Source organism: Equus quagga, chromosome 11 (genome assembly GCF_021613505.1).
Source record: "Equus quagga isolate Etosha38 chromosome 11, UCLA_HA_Equagga_1.0, whole genome shotgun sequence".
In the NCBI taxonomy this organism is placed as follows: Eukaryota; Metazoa; Chordata; class Mammalia; order Perissodactyla; family Equidae; genus Equus; species Equus quagga.
The window spans coordinates 67,639,930-67,656,287 of record NC_060277.1 but is presented as its reverse complement, the minus strand read 5'-3'; the positions used below and the strand labels follow the sequence as shown (position 1 = coordinate 67,656,287).

General features: G+C 38.5%; 1 protein-coding gene across 2 annotated transcripts in view; it reads right to left on the bottom strand.

Annotated features, from left to right (window-relative positions):
• The window catches only part of RABEP1 (rabaptin, RAB GTPase binding effector protein 1), a 103,924-nt gene that overhangs the window by 11,447 nt on the left and 76,119 nt on the right, over positions 1 to 16,358 (bottom strand). For both annotated transcript variants that reach the window (XM_046676879.1, XM_046676880.1), the window contains 4 exons: positions 13,528 to 13,995; positions 12,189 to 12,293; positions 10,325 to 10,441; positions 4,043 to 4,141 (listed from right to left, as the gene is read on the bottom strand). In XM_046676879.1, the coding sequence (XP_046532835.1) occupies positions 4,043 to 4,141; positions 10,325 to 10,441; positions 12,189 to 12,293; positions 13,528 to 13,995 (789 nt within the window). The remainder of the gene's footprint in view (positions 1 to 4,042; positions 4,142 to 10,324; positions 10,442 to 12,188; positions 12,294 to 13,527; positions 13,996 to 16,358) is intronic.

The following is a 16,358-nucleotide window of genomic DNA, read 5'->3' as shown; positions in this document are numbered from 1 at the left end:
TCTCTTCTCCCATATCCCTGGACTACAGAAGGACCAGTATCTTTCGCTCAGTAGAAGTGGCTGACACAATCAAGACATCAAATAGACCACATACTCCAAGACAGCTCCTATTTCCTCACAGCATGGATTCAATAGGAAATAGAAAGAAACAAAAAGCAGTGTCTTCGTCTTTCACTACAAATATATATCTTCAAGCTCAGGAAGACTGTGAATGGCCCACGGACCCCAAATATTGGAAGTCATCAAGAGGATGGATGGTTAGGAAATACCCTTGTATTTCACTTAATAGTTTAAATAGCTCATTCTTAAAATGGGACATGTGCTTTCTTCTTGCTGATGTATAAAATATTGCTGATGTATAAAACATTTTAGGTATTTCATATGAATCTGTATCAGTAGAAAGTTATTCCAGCTGATTTGAGTATAAGATAAATTCTGCAAAAGTATTTAATTTCTGCTAATTTTTGGTACTAAGTAATCTAACTTAAACTGATCCATAAATGTAGATTACTCACTCATCCGACACTGATTCAGCAGCTACTGCTCTATGCCAGGCGCTTTGCTGCCTATGGGGAATACAGAGAAAAAAACAGAGACTTTGCCCTGGAGAAGCTCATGGTGCAGTGGAGGGAAAGACAAGCAAACCCCAAATTATCCACCCATACCACAGAGCTTGACAGAGAATGGGCACAGGAGTGACAGAAGGACAAAGAGGAACCTTATTAGGGGACAGGGTTCAAGAACACTTCCCAGAGAAGGTGATCACTGCATCCTGAGACACACAGGCTGCCAGTAGGCAGGGGAGGTCATGCATAAACTGGTTCCTTCTACTGGCTTTTATATATCTTCAGACTGAAATCAGTTGCGCTTTATGCTCACTTCCAACCCATTTACAACAACGTATTAGCATCCCATTACCTTTTGGATGTGAAAGAAGGGGAAGAAGAATATGTATATATTTGCCTATTTTTGTAAAGAGAACAACAGAAGGCTAAAGAAAAGATAACTTTAAATGATCACGTATGGAGTGAATGGGAACGCAGTAAAGCGGACAGCCAATGGAACTCAAACTTCTGAGTATTTATGCATTTTTATAGTTTTGACTTAAGAACCTGTTGCAAGCTCAAAAGAAAAAGTAAATCAAAAAAGAAATCCAAAAATATACCACAAACAGAAACAAATGGAGCTACCCATACATCAAACTGATAACACAACCACAGAGAGAAAAATCAATTCAAGTAACACAGCACCCAGACTGTAAACCCTTACCTGGGACACATTCCAAGGGCAAAAAGAACTGCAAAGAAATGCTCAACTTCGCCCAGTAGGTTTGTTGTTAGTAGCAATATTAATGAAGTCATTCTGAAACTATTTTGTCCCTGCCTTAACCAAGGCGTCAAATCAAACTTAATATCACCAATAATGGAACCACCCATCATAACATGCCCTTGACGTTATCAACTTCCCATTGAATCATTTCATCTATGTAGTATTCCTCCATTGCTAGCCAAAATGTCTAAGCCAAAATGTCTAACCTGAAACTAATCATGTGGAAATAATCAGACAAATGAATTCTAAAAGGCAACTGGTCTTGACCCTTAAAAAATGTTAAAGTCAGGAGCCAGCCTCGTGGCCAAGTGGTTGAGTTCTCGCGCCCCGCTTTGGCCCACTGTTACACCAGTTCAGATGCTGGGCACAGACATGGCACTGCTCATCAGGCCACGCTGAGCAACGCCCCACATGCCACAACTAGAAGGACCCACAACTAAAAAAATATATATATAACTATGTACCGGGGGGCTTTGGGGAGAAAAAAGAAAAAAAATCTTAAAAAAAAAGAAAAGTTAGTCATAAAAGCCAAAAACAGAAAGAAAAAGAAAAGATGGGTGACTGTTCTAGATTAAGGGAGATTAAAAGTGACACAACAACAAAATACAATATGTGATCCTTGATTGATTCCTCAATCAAAAAACTCAAATAAAAAAATTCTTAAAAATTAAAACCACTAAAAAACAAGGACTTTGGGGGACAATGATAACATCTTAAGGATGTAATAACAGTATTATGGTTATGTAGGACAACTTCTTTGTTCTTAGGAGATACATACTGAAATATTTAAGAGTGTCATAATGTCTACAACTTAATTTCAAATGGTTCAGAAAAAATCATACGTACATATATAATATACATATGTAATATAATACATATATATTAAAGAGAGAAAGACTCAGGAAAAACTGCAAACATGTAAAAATGTGGCAAAATATTAACAACTGCTAAATCTAAGTGACGATTTTTGAGTGTTCATTCCATAAATCTAAGTTTCAAATTTTTCAAAATAGAAAGTTAGGGGGAAATATTAAGATCTCCACCACTACTACAGATACTCTTCTCTGAAGGGGCTTAAGAAATTGAGTTTCTCTTTCTTTTTCAGCATAAGAACCTTTAAAGGTAATTTCAAGAAAATGGTAAGATATTAGAGTCCACAGGACCTCAACTTTAAAGATTTTTTCCTTTTTCCCCCCAAAGCCCCCCAGTACATAGCTGCATATTTTTAGTTGTGGGTCCTTCTAGTTGTGGCATGTGGGATGCCGCCTCAGCGTGGCCTGATGAGTGGTGCCGTGTCCGTGCCCAGGATCTGAACCAGTGAAACCCTGGGCCGCCAAAGTAGAGTGCACGAACTTAACCACTCGGCCACAAGGCCGGCCCAGGATCTCAACTTTAATTTCAACAATTCTTCAATGTCACTGGCAACACATTCATTTTAAGTGGAATCAACTTGAAAAATGTGTGCAAAGGTGGATGGGTTTTAAAAGACAAGAAGGAACAAGATGAGAGGAGACAGAGGAGTGCAGCTCTGCACCCAAGATCCAAACTGGCAAAACTGAGGCTGAAGAAGCAGAATGTGCGAACTTAACCACTGTGCCACCAGGCCAGCCCTAACAGGGATTTTTAGATCAAAAATTATTATTTCATATTCTCTAATTAATGAAAAGATGTGAAACTCTCTCTGGTCAATGATTAGGATGAGATGCTTCCCAACAGACCAGGGCTAGTATTCAGAGATCAGTTCAAAGGCCATTAAGATACTGACCCAATGCCAATCAAAAACAAACCATTATCATAAGAAATGAGGTGCTTTTTAGTCCTGTCGTTCCTGAAGAGCTGGAGAAAAGGCAGTTCTATAAGATCATCCCCGCAAGACCAACACTGCTATGATCTACAAAGGGCCATCAGGCACAGGGCTCCAACAGTGAGAAAAAGGAAGAACAAGGCAAATGGAGGCAGACTGGGGAGGACGGAGGGCAGAACCTAGGGCACTAGGCTGCAGAGGTCCCCGCCAGTTCATCTGCAAGAAGCTCTCTGCCCCATCCCTCTGAAAACTGACGGCCTTCTGGAAGTTCCCCAGCACTACAGCAGTTATGGCACATGTTTTAGCGTAATTGATGAGGTTATTTTAAATAAATTGCCTGTCCAGAAAATGCACACTAACTGCTCAAAAGCTGTACCTGCTAGGGCTTTGAGAGATGTCAATTTTTAGCTTGTTTTTGGAGATGAAAATTAAAGGTTGGTCCATAGTTTATTCTGTTTAGGTTTCCCAAATCAGAAAAATAAGTTAAAGGTGAAAATTTTTTGTGGTCAGGAGGTAGGTTTTAAAAAAGAATAATGTCTTGGGGCCAGCCCTGTGGCACAGCAGATGAGTTTGGCGTGCTCTGCTTCAGTGGCCCAGGTTCACAGGTTTGGATCCCAGGCACAGACCTACACCACTCGTCAGCCATGCTGTGGCAGCGAGCCACACATGAAACAGAGGAGGATTGGCATGGATGTTAGCTCAGGGCCAATCTTCCTCAGCAAAAAAAACAAAATAAAACAAAAAGAAATAATGTCTTTATATAATCTTGTCCATTACTAATGTTCTATAGGCCCTGGAGAACAGTAACCACTTTGGCCAGGGATATAAAGTCATATTACAGATGATTTCAAGATAGAACAAAAAGGACTACATTTAACATAGTTAATGTTTATTTAAATGTTAACTTACCATCTGTTCCTGAATATCCCTCTTTGCCTGGGAAAACGCCTGTTGTAACTCTTCAAGTAAGATCTCAGAGGCTTGGGCTCTTAGGGCAAGTGCTGAGATCTTAAAAGAAAAAAAATGGATACACAGAAAATATACAGTTAGGAAACTGATTACTCTGAAAAGAACCCTTCCATCTCCTGTTTATCTAATGTCCAGAATTAATGTTTTATTAGTTTATCATAACCTACTCCTCACTCATTTAACAGATATGTATGCATCTGCTGTGTACAAAGCCTCAGGCTTTCAGATAACACAAAGCAGTACAAAAAGTCCCCAGGGGCACATGCTGCCATACATGAACAAATGGCATTACATGGGTCTCCAGACAGATATTAACCCATGTGATCTCATTATAAATATTACTCAGAAAAGAGCTAAAAAAAAAAAAAATTCTGAAACTCTGTCCACAAAAAAAAGCACAGTTTAAAGGATAAATGAATCTTTTTTCTGAACTAGCTACAATCTTCTAAGATGGTTTACTTAAGAGCAAGAAATACATGACTAACATTACTGAACTCTAAATTCCCTTGAATTAGTAATGTTCCTGAGGACGGGTTTATGTGAAAGTTGATGACTGATAAATAAGAATTATAAAATAAATCAAAATAATTTGTTTAGACATTTAAAAAATGATTGTCAGAATTCTGCTTCCAGTAGTAGCAGATTAAGTAATGTGAACCAACCTTTCCACTGAGAATTACAAAAACCAGGCAAAAATATAAAAGACAGCTACTTGAGGAAATTAGAGAACAGGGCTAAAAAGAACCACAGAGCCAAGGAGCAGAATGAGGACACTTGGAGAGTTGAGTGCAGCATCTTTAGAGGCATGTGACAATTCCAAAAGAAACAGATATGACGCTGAGAAGCTGAGCAGAGTGTGTGAGAGCCCCAGGAGAGGGTGGCGAAAGTTAAGAGCCAGGAACCAAGATGCAAAGGGACCCCTGGGAAACACTCTGCACTGTGGACTGGGTCCCCAGAGAGCCACACCCTAGGGTAAGGGAAGAATTAAAATAATTTGCCCTTCAAAACTTCATATAATCTCAATTCCTGTAACTGGATTAAGGTGATGCAGGATTGTTAGCACCACTGTTGCCTACCTCTTATTATTTCAACAATTTTTCCCATACAATGCCCAGTACTCAAGTAAAAATGCACAAGAATATGATAAAAAAAGAAAAAACAAAATAGATAATAGAAACAGATCTACAAGGAATCCAGATATATGAATTATTAGAGACAGTCTTTGAAATAACTATACTTGATCTGTTCAGAGATTTAAAAGACAAAATTTAGAACTGCCAAAGAACTGGAAACAATAAAAGAAAATAACCAAAGGGAAATAATCAACTGAAAGAAATCAATTATCTAAATTTTAAAAGTCCATCAATGAATTTAATAGACTCATCTGAAGAGAAAATTAGTGAACTAGAAGACAGATCTGAAGAAAATAAAGACAAAAATGATGAAAAATACAGAAGTTTAAAAAGCCTTGCAGATGCAATGTGAAGGTCTAACATATAGAAATATTTGAAGAAATAATGGCCAATGGAAATAGCCAGTAGAGCAAAAATAAGCCTCTGCAAAAACTCTGTAATTTCACTCCTAGATATACTCAAGACGAATGAGTCCAAATATCCACCAAAAGACACATACAAAAATGCTAGAAAATGGATTCATTTGCAATAGCCAAAAACCAGGAAAAACTCGAGCATCCCTCAACTGTAGAATGGATAAACTACAGCATATCCCAGTAAGAGAATCTACACTGCATTAAAATCTAACTACTGATACACAGAGCAAGATGGATGAGTCTCACAGACATAATAATCAAACAGACCAGATGAAAAAGGCTACCTACTGTATGATTCCATTTATACGAAGTTTAAGAACAAGCAATACTAAATCTAGTGTAAAAAGTCAAAATACTAGCTGCCTCTATGTATAAGCAGGTGGGCTATTTATTAATGAGGAAAAAGCATGAGTGTATTAGAAATGTTCTTTATCTTGAGCCAAGTGATGATTACCCTGGTAAAATTTTTCAAATGTTAAAATTCATCAAATTGTACATTTGAGATTTGTGCACTTCACTGTATGTATATTTCAACAAAAACAAGTTTTTTAGAGACAAAATGGCTGAGGATATTATAATTATGAAGTAAGACATCAATTCAAAGATCCAAGAAACCCTGTGAACCTTAAACAGGAGAAATATGAAGAAAATTACATGTAGGTACAGCACAGCAAAACTGCTGAAAACAAAAGCCAAAAAGAACATCGTTAAAATAACCAAGGAAAAAAATACATTTTACCTTCAAAGGAGCAACAACAAGACTGATAGCTGACTTCTCATCAGAGACATGGAAGCCAGAAGCAATGGAATAATAACTTCAAAATGCTGAAAGAAAATAACATAAGTGCTCAGAATTCTATAGTTGGCCAAAGTATCCTTCTTGAATGATGGTAGAAAGAAAAAGATACATCTGATAAACAAAAATATGAGAGAATGAAGACTTCTAGTGCCATCCAAAATGGACAAGCCCAGCATGGCCTTTCTCTCCTGATTACAACTAAAAACTCTGGATAAAATACAAAAAGCAACTACCTGAGGACTCTGAAAAATAAGCAAAAACAGACAGTTTAGGGAGGGAAGTCAAAATGGGAAGAAGCAATTCACCAGGAGTGAGATCACTGTTTGTTTGGGGTTTTTTCCTACTTTCTTGCCAGCATCAATCTGAGGGCTGCCCCAGTGGTAGAGCTGCAATAGCTGCAACAGCACAAGAGATAAAACTGCCTTTCTGATCACAGGACCAGGACAGGATCCAAGTGAGCTGAAAAGGAAACAGGTAATCTGAGAGAGAGAGAGAGGACTCGAAAAAGGATCCCCTAGTTCTGTGCGACCCAGCACAAGTCCCACACTCACCCTTAAGCATCTGGACAGATGCAAAGCAGCACTGCAAAGCCTTTTAAAAACGAATTGCTATTAGAACTATCACTCACAGAAGGCAAGACAGAACTTGTGAACTGAACCTAATCAGATCAACAGAACCCAGTCTCACAACAAAAGAGTCCTAATCCCCAGGATACAATCTAAAAGTACCTGACATAGAAACAATCAGGAAAATGTGACCAATTCTCAAGAGGAAAGAATATCAATGCACACCAACCTCATGAGGACCTAGGTTAGAATTATCAAAGACTTTAAAGTAGCTATTTTAACTATGCTACATGAGGTAAAAGTAAATACTGTTGAAATGAATGAAAACACAGTTCTCAGCAGAAAAATAAAACCAAATGAAAAATTTACTATAAATTACAGCAAAGAATTTGGCACAAAAATGGACAAACAGACCAACTGAACAGAACAGAGTCCTGAAACTGACCCACGTATTTATAGTCACTGGATAGATGACAAAGATAACCCTGCAGAGCAGTGGGGAAAAGGTGATCTTTTCCTTACATGGTACAGGAACTGGCTATCCATATGAAAAATAAAATAAAATTTTACTCTTATCTACAGCATATACATCAAAGTCAGTTCTAGATGGATTTTACATACAAATGTGAGTGAGTATAAACAATGAAGCTTCTATAAAACACATGAAAATATCTTCATAACCCCAGGGTAAGAAAATATTATTTTAAAAGCCAGGACAAAAATCACTAACCATAAAGAAAAGATCAATAAATTTGACCATGTTAACATTAAGAACTTCTGTTCATCAAAAGACAGCATTAAAATAATGAAAACATAAGGTACTGAGTAGAACACATTTGCAACACACATCACCAAAAGGCTCTAGCAATATTATATAAAGAACTCCTCACAAATCAGAAAAACAAATAACCAAAAAAGTAAAACAGACAACCCAAGAAAATAATGAGCATAAGATATGAGAAGGAATCTCAAACACACACACACAAAAATGATATCTGAATGGCCAATAAACAGGAAAAATGCTAAATAGCCTCAATAGTCACCAGAGAAATGCAAACTGAGTCACAATTAAATATCATTACACACCCACCAAAATGGCTATAATTAACATAACTAACCAAAGGAAGTCTGGCAAAAAAGCTTCTGCAAGGCAAAGGAAATCACAAACAAAACGAAAAGACAACCCACCAACTGGGAGAAAATACTTGCAAATCACATATCCAACAAGGGGTTAATTTCCAAAATATAAAAAGAACTCAACAACAAAAAAACAAACCCCACTAAAAAATAGGCAGAGGAGATGAACAGACATTTTTCTAAAGAAGATACACAAATGGCCAACAAGAACATGAAAAGATGTTCAATATCACTAACTATTAGGGAAATGCAAATCAAAACTACAATGAGATATCACCTCACACCCATGAGAATGGCTATAATTAACTAGATGAGAAATAATAGTGTTGGAGAGGATGTGGAGAAAAGGGAACCGTCACACACTGCAGGTGGGAGTGCAAACTGGTGCAGCCCCTATGGAAAACAGTATGGAGACTTCTCAAAAAATTAAAACAGAAATACCATAGGATTCAGCTATCCCACTACTAGGTATTGATCCAAAGAACATGAAATCAACAATACAAAGAGATTTATGCATCCTATGTTCATTGCAGCATCATCCACAATAGCCACGACACGGAAGCACCCCAAGTGCCCATCAACTGTTGAATGGATAAAGAAGATGTGGTATAGATATACGATGGAATACTACTCAGCCATAAAAAAGACAAAATTGTCCCATTTGCAACAACATGGATAGACCTTGAGGGTATGATGTTAAGCAAGGTAAGCCAGACAGAGAAAGACAAACACCGCATGATTTCACTCATATGTGGAAGATAAACAAACACATGAATAAAGAGAACAGATTAGTGGGTACCAGAGGAGAAGGGGGGGGGGGTGGGTGAAAGGGGTTAAGGGGTGCATATATGTGGTGATGGATAAAAACTAGACTATTGTTGGTGAGCACGATGCAGTCTATATGGAAACTGATATATAATAATGTGCACCTGAAGTTACACAATGTTATAAACCAATATGACCTCAATAAAATAATTTTAAAAAAGAAAAGAACAAAAAAACGCCCAAGTTTGTCAAGACTGTGGACTCACAGTAATTCTTCTCATACATTGCAGGTGGGAGTACAAATTCATACAACCACTTTGGAAACTGTTTGCATTATTGTCTACTAAAGCTGACATACATTTTGACCCAGGCATGCCACTTCTAGGCATATTCCCAGCAGCAACGTGCAACAAGTCCTTCACAGACACGCCAGAGTAGAACTATCCCTAATATCCCAGAACTGGAAATAACCCGAACACTCAGATGGATGAACTGTGATATATCCACACAATGGTGCAACCACACAACAATGAAAATGAACAAACTAGTGCAACATGCATCCAGAGTAGGAATCTCACAATGTTGAATGGAAGACAGATAGACACAAAAGAAGACACACTATGTGATTCATTTGTTAAAACAGACACAACCAATCTAACAGTGTGAAAAGCTAGGACAGTGGTTACCTCCGGGGAGCAGGTAGTAAGCGGAGGCGGAAAGTGAAGGCTTTCAGGGTACTGGCTAATGTTCTCTTATTTGATCTTGACAGTGATCACACAAATGTTAGTTCTGGTATGTCTGGTATATCTGTATACGTTTGGGGTTTTTTCTGTGTATGCTATACTTTTAAAAATTCAAGGGGACCGGCCTGGTGGCATAGTGGTTAAGTTCACACACTCTGCTTCAGCAGCCCAGGTTTCACATCCCAGGCATAGACCTACACACCACTCATCAAGCCATGCTGTGGTGGCATCCCACATACAAAAAAGAGGAAGATGGGCACAGATGTCAGCTCAGCGACAATCTTCTTCAAGCAAAAAAGAAAAAACTCAAAAAGAAGATAATTAGTATCTTTGTCAGCAAAAAAAAAAACCAGTCAAAAAGAAGATAACTAGTATCTTTCCTGTCAGCAAGTTTCTTGTGCAGCAAAAAAGTTTAATAAAAACCAAAGGGGAAAGGCGAATCAGAGCCTCCTGATATTCATCAACCAGTTACTTCAAAAGTTATTTTTTTAAAAATCTGTAAGACAGACACCAGAGAAAGATCAGAAAGAGATCCTTTTATCTGAGGAAAAAGAGAACTGCCAAATCTTGAGGGCAAGAAAGAAATAGTGGTGTTTTCAGAATTTTTTAATTTAAACAAGCCAGACATCTGCCATGGGTCCCACTCTAAGCAGCTTCCTTTACCTGGTGACTTGAGTCTCCAGCGCTCTGCTTGATGAAGTGTTCCAGCCCCTGTTTGTCTTTCACCGTCTTCTCTAACTGGTCGTTTGCTTGCCTTAGCATCACCTGCAGTTTTTTCACCTGTGCAATTTTAAAAGTCCCTTAGAAGCAAGTACCGGAATTCTTTCATAAATTGAAAAAAATTCCTAACTCTAAAAATTTTTTAAAAAGTCTAATCTTTTCTTTCCTGAGAAACATCAGAAATTTGTCAATTCAGAAAGAAATTAGATTGAATGACCTAATTCAACAACTCTACTGTGCTTTACAGCTAGCGAATCCCTTCTCACGTGCGTGACCTCACCTTTAAAATACCTGCTTTTCCTCCTGTCCTCTAGGCTGGGCACCGGCCTCCCTGACTCTAGTCTGCCCTCTGCCTCCAATCTACAGTCCACACTAACGCCATAAGTTTTTTCTAAAACAAAAATCAAATCACATCATTTCCCTACTTAAAATCCCTAAATGCCTCCCCAAGTCTTCAGGGTAAAATATAAACCCTTCAATCATCACCCCTCCCTCAATAGTCTGATCAAAGCCTTCCCTTTGTTGCTTCCACTCACATTATTTTAGAAAATACACACACACCCTCCACCCAGCCACAGGAATTACGCATACTTCCTAGAACACATTTGCCTTCATACTCTGTTCCTTTGTACATCTTTCCTCTCCTTAAACACCCTTTCCCCACTTCTCCTTAAATTTTTACTCCAGCTCTAAAACAAACTTAGCTCTAGTGTTACGTACAAGTGTTACTCAACTGAGCCCAAAGTTAAGTTAGATGCCCCTGCCCCTCCTCTAGTTCCATGAGTACATCTACGGGACCAGACTATGCTGAACTGATGGCTTGCCTGGCACCACTGAAAAGCTCCTATGGGCAGTACTGGGTTCTATCTGTATCTGAACAGGACCCAGCAAAATGCCAGGCACAGATGAAGCATCAGTAAAACGTCTACTGAAGGGACTACGGAATCCAAGATAGCCCACTCCTATGCCACACCGTCAGAGGCCAACTACATTAGTTTCACAGACAGCTTCCAAGATTTACCTTTGAATCATCTATGAAAAAAAAGCATATGAGGAGGAAATCAATGCCAACAGCATGTGAAAATATTAAACTATTATTTTAACCTACTTAAATTTATTTTGAAGACTAAAGGAACAATCTTTGTAACAATCAAAGAACAATTTGGAAATATATGAAAAAAATTTTCTTTTCCTTACATATACTTTCACAAGTGTACTTTCATGAAATTCTACACTATTTCCTAAATGTTTTCAAGATACTCTATTTAGAAAGGTACTTGTCAACCTCAGCATACCAAATATACTAAATCTTCATGTCTGTGACCATGTAAATTAACCTTAATCAACTCAACAAATTTATGACAAGAAGTAGGCAATAAGCAATGAAGATTCTAAATACTGATTAATATTCAATTAAATTTTCACTCAATTAGAGGCAACAGTCAACCTCTCATCTCCCTAAACCTGCACATCATGAAGCACCTTCCATGAGTACACACTCACGACAGTATCACTTTCAGGCCTTGGGCAGAGGGGCAGGTTGGGAGGAAGATGTGCCAGTGCTCCTGTAAGAGCCAAGCTGACCTGTGTGGTGCTGGGCAAGCTAACGAAGCAAAGATACAGAAAAGCAGAGGTTCTAGCGTGCTCCCACTGGAAATGTAACTGACATTGCAGGTACCAGATTATTTCAGGGTTAACAAGATGGATATACTTCGTAAAGAAAATGGAAGGGAAAAAAGGCAATTAATCTGCACCTCCAATGAAAACTACAACAGCTCACAATTTTGAAGACCCAAAAGAAACTTACCTGGTCTCTTGTTTCAGCCTCCTGAATCTGAATTCCTTGTAACTGTTTTTCATAATTGGAACACATATCACAACGTCTACCAAGCTTATTTCCAGCATTATGTACCTGAAGGGCACCAAAATGAACTCTTACCAGGCAGAACAAAATAATACTATATCACATACTTGAGGAACACACGCACAGTCTGACCAAGGTTACTCAAAGTAGAAGACCAAATAAACAATTTCTTCAGGGACTTATGGCAAGAAGTTACAATATAGAGTAGGATTCTAAAAATTTAGTCCTAAGCTCCAAAACAAGTATAATAGGAAAACAAGGAAAACACAACTTTATCACCAAGAGGCTAAGGACCATAAAACATTACATTTGAGGAAAACACAAAGCAAGCAAGGGTACCACACTGTGGTACTCACAATTTAACTCTCAACTACCCAACCAGGAGAGGGGTTGCAGGGAGGAACTAGTGCCAATTAACCATTTCATCTGCTCCAACTGCAAAGTAGGTATGAAACTATCAAGTAGCACCTTCTCACAAATGTTTTGCACAAGACCAAGGAGAATAGTTTCTTTTAAGCTTAATAAGCTGTTCCACTTACTGATCCATAGCTTCTTTAAAGAGAAGTAGCCCCGAGTAAAGGAAAACACTGGAAGTCAGAAAACCTGGATTCTAACTCAGGTTTTGCTACTAAGTCAAAGGGGAAACTTGAGCAACTTGCCCTTTCGAGCTAGTTCCCTCATCTGTAAATTGGGAACAATCATGCCCTCACTGCCTCATTATTATCATGAAGTTCAAAGAGATGATGTATATGACAAGGTTTTGTAATCCAAAGTACTATGCAATACTTATTTAAGTTTGTACCTCCTAATCTTACTTCTGAGTTTGCAAATACTCTTAAGAGGAAAATTAACCTCACTAAAGGCTGCCTCATTTTCTCTCCCATATTTTCCACTACCTCCTTAAACTCATTCTCAACATCAATTACTGACAAGCATTTGCACTTTAGATCTTAAGGAAAGATGAAAAAGTATGAATCTTGGAATACACTGAGATTTTATAGAAAACTGCAAGCAAACCAAATTCAGGGTAATCACCTTCACCACTGCTCCAACTTCAGAGGTGTGACTTCAGGTGGAGAAGTTCACACTCAATGCAATTCCCTTCTCGGTTCTATCACCAGGAATAGCCAGAGCCGACCATGACAAGGGATGGGCTAACATCCACTTGCTGGCAACATGTGCATGCACTGACTCCAGAGGCTATCTACTGAATGAACAATAAATTGCAGAACTACCTAGTATCCCCCAAAGTAAGAAAGAGGAAAAAAGAAAGATAACTCACCTCCTTCTGCAGGAGATTCCATTCTGTCTCACTGACTAAGCGGTAACCACTGGGGGATACGTAAGCACTTTCCATACCCTGGGTGACACTGGAGAGGAGGGACGCCGTCTCTTCTTGTTCTGGTGTCATTGCCTTGATTGCTCTCTCCTGATCTTTGGTTAACATAAATCCACTTGGCATTTGCAGTGACCCAAGGGAGGCAGTATCAAAGTTCTCAGACACTGAGTCTGCTCCTACCAATGGTCCAAAATCCGATTCGTCCAGATTCCCAGCAGATTTTGCTTTGTAGTTATAGCCTAAAGCTTTGGATTGCAGTGAGCCTGAGGTTCCCAAGCTGTCTGTAGACTGCGCTCTCCTGAGTCCATCTTTAAACACGTCATTGTCTGATTTACTGAATGGATCTCCAGATGGCAACAGTAAGTCTCCATCTAAGGAATGGACTGATCCATGGGTGCTATCTAAATGCTCCTGAAAGGTGAAAATATATATTGCCAAGTTAGACAATTCTCTATATTTTCAAGGAGAAAAACTATCATGTGTTAAAAGTATTTCACCACACGTTACACATGATAATCATTAATGTGCTGCCTTCATATATTCATTGAACATTTATTGAGTGTCTTCTATAGGCTGGGCACTAAATGAGGCACTCATGATACAATTGCGAGCAAGATACAACTTGCATCCTGTGAGCTCAGGACACAACTGTGAGCAATCTCTGACCTCAAGATGAGTACAGTTTCATGAAAAAAATAAACAAGTAAGCAGGCTATGAGAATATCATATTTAATAAAATGATAGGCTAGAGCTATGTACTGAATGCTCTGATAGCCAAGGAGAGGAATTCAGCCCAGACATAAGTAGTCAGGGAAGGTCTCCTGAAATTCAGCGTTGGGTACGTTGAATGTGAGGTGCCTGTTGTATATCCAAGAGGAGCTGTCCACTCGACAGAGAGACATGTAAGTCTGTAGATAGAGACTTGGCAATAACCACCATATAATGGTAAGTAAAGTCATAGCAACAAATCAAAACACCTAGGATGACTCTGTAGGATGAGAAGAAAGTGAAGGGCAGAAAACCCCGAGAAACATCAACATTTTGGGGATGGACAGAGGAAGGAGTAGCCAGGGTAGCAGAAGGGAAATGAGTATAATGTGGTATGCTGGAAACCAAGTCTCAAGCAAGGTGTAATCAAAACGTTAAATGTGGTGCACTAAGTGAGAGAAGCCAGATGCAAAGGTCACATATTGTATGATTCCATTCATATGAAATGTCCAGAATAGGTAAATCTATAGAGACCAAAAACAACAACAAAAAAAGTGGTTGCCAGAGGGTAAGGGGAAAGGAGAATGGGGAGTGACTCCTTAAATGGACATGGGGTCTCCATTGGGGTTGATGAAAATGTTTTGAAACCAGACAGAGGTGATGGTTGCATAGCAGTGTAAATGTACCAAATGCCACTGAATTGCTCACTTTAAATGGTTAATTTTATGTTATGTGTATTTCACCTAAATTTTTTTTAAAAACGTAGTGTAGCACATTCCCAAAGTCAAAAAGCAGAGAGCCATTCCATGATACAGTTACATAGCTGGTGGGAAAATTAGAAAACAAAGAAAATGCAACAAGTTTTTCTTGAAACTAAACTTATTCAACTTAAAGGACTAGCCTTTATTTCAAGATAATATCCTTTCCAGTTTTTGTTCTTAAATTTCCTTCCTTTTATGAACTGGAAAAGACTATGGAATAGATTTTTTTTTAACGTTTTAAAAATATCCTTACTTGGTATAATAAAAAGTTGACAACTTTTATGTTAATTCCTCCATTTCTTTCTTTTTAAAGATTTTTTCATCTGTGAAATTCAAATGGCTGAGGAACACAAATCTAGTATATATTAAGCTAGCTATGGCAAAGGTCCCAAGTAACTATCCTAGTAAAAACTGGAATGAGAACCCACTCAGTTAGCTTACAAAGGAGCCCAACATCTAACGCTGTCATACACAAAGCGGCTGTGACACCAAAGTGGGAAGGGGATAGGGGCAGAAATGTTGTGGTGGCCATTTTAAAAGTACCAGACTACCATGCTAGTAATAACATAAGAAACATATACTTCTAGGGGACGTGTAAACTGCTATGGTGTTTCTGAAAGATGACTCAACAATATGTTCTAATATCTTAAAAATATTTATGCCCTTAAACTCAGCAGTTCTTTACCCAAAAACTTATACTAAGAAAGTAATCAGCTAAGTCCATAATGACTTATGTACAAGGAAGAATTATATATAATATCATTATGGCATTACTTAAAATAATGAAAAGTTTTGTACCAGTAAAAAAAATGGAACCAACTTAACTATCTATTAGTGTGTTAATCATGTTGTTTATTTTCTATATTTTACAATGTTTTTGACATTCTGGGGGCCTTGCTGGCCAGGGAGGGACTACCACTCCCAAGCTAGCTGATTCCTAGAAATAATAAACAACTTGCCTATGAACATACCCTTCATATACAAATTAACCAATCCTGAGTCCACACCCCCAATCAACTCCTTAATCTAACTCTTACCCACCAAGCCAGTATTTCCCCTGCCCCAGAGCTCACTGGAATTACTCTAACCAGCCTATCCTATGCTGTTGACCCTGTTCTGCCTTGCCTTTCCCTCAAAAACAGCAACAAGGGCTGTGGCTCACGCTTTCCCCTTGCTCCTGCTTCTACTTCACAGCCAACTCTGGTGCTTCTCCTTGTGGCTCTGCTTGGTGTACTGTGACTCTCATTGCTAGGGGGACTGTGAATAATACTTAACTTCTCTTTCAACGAGATTGATCTCTTCTGT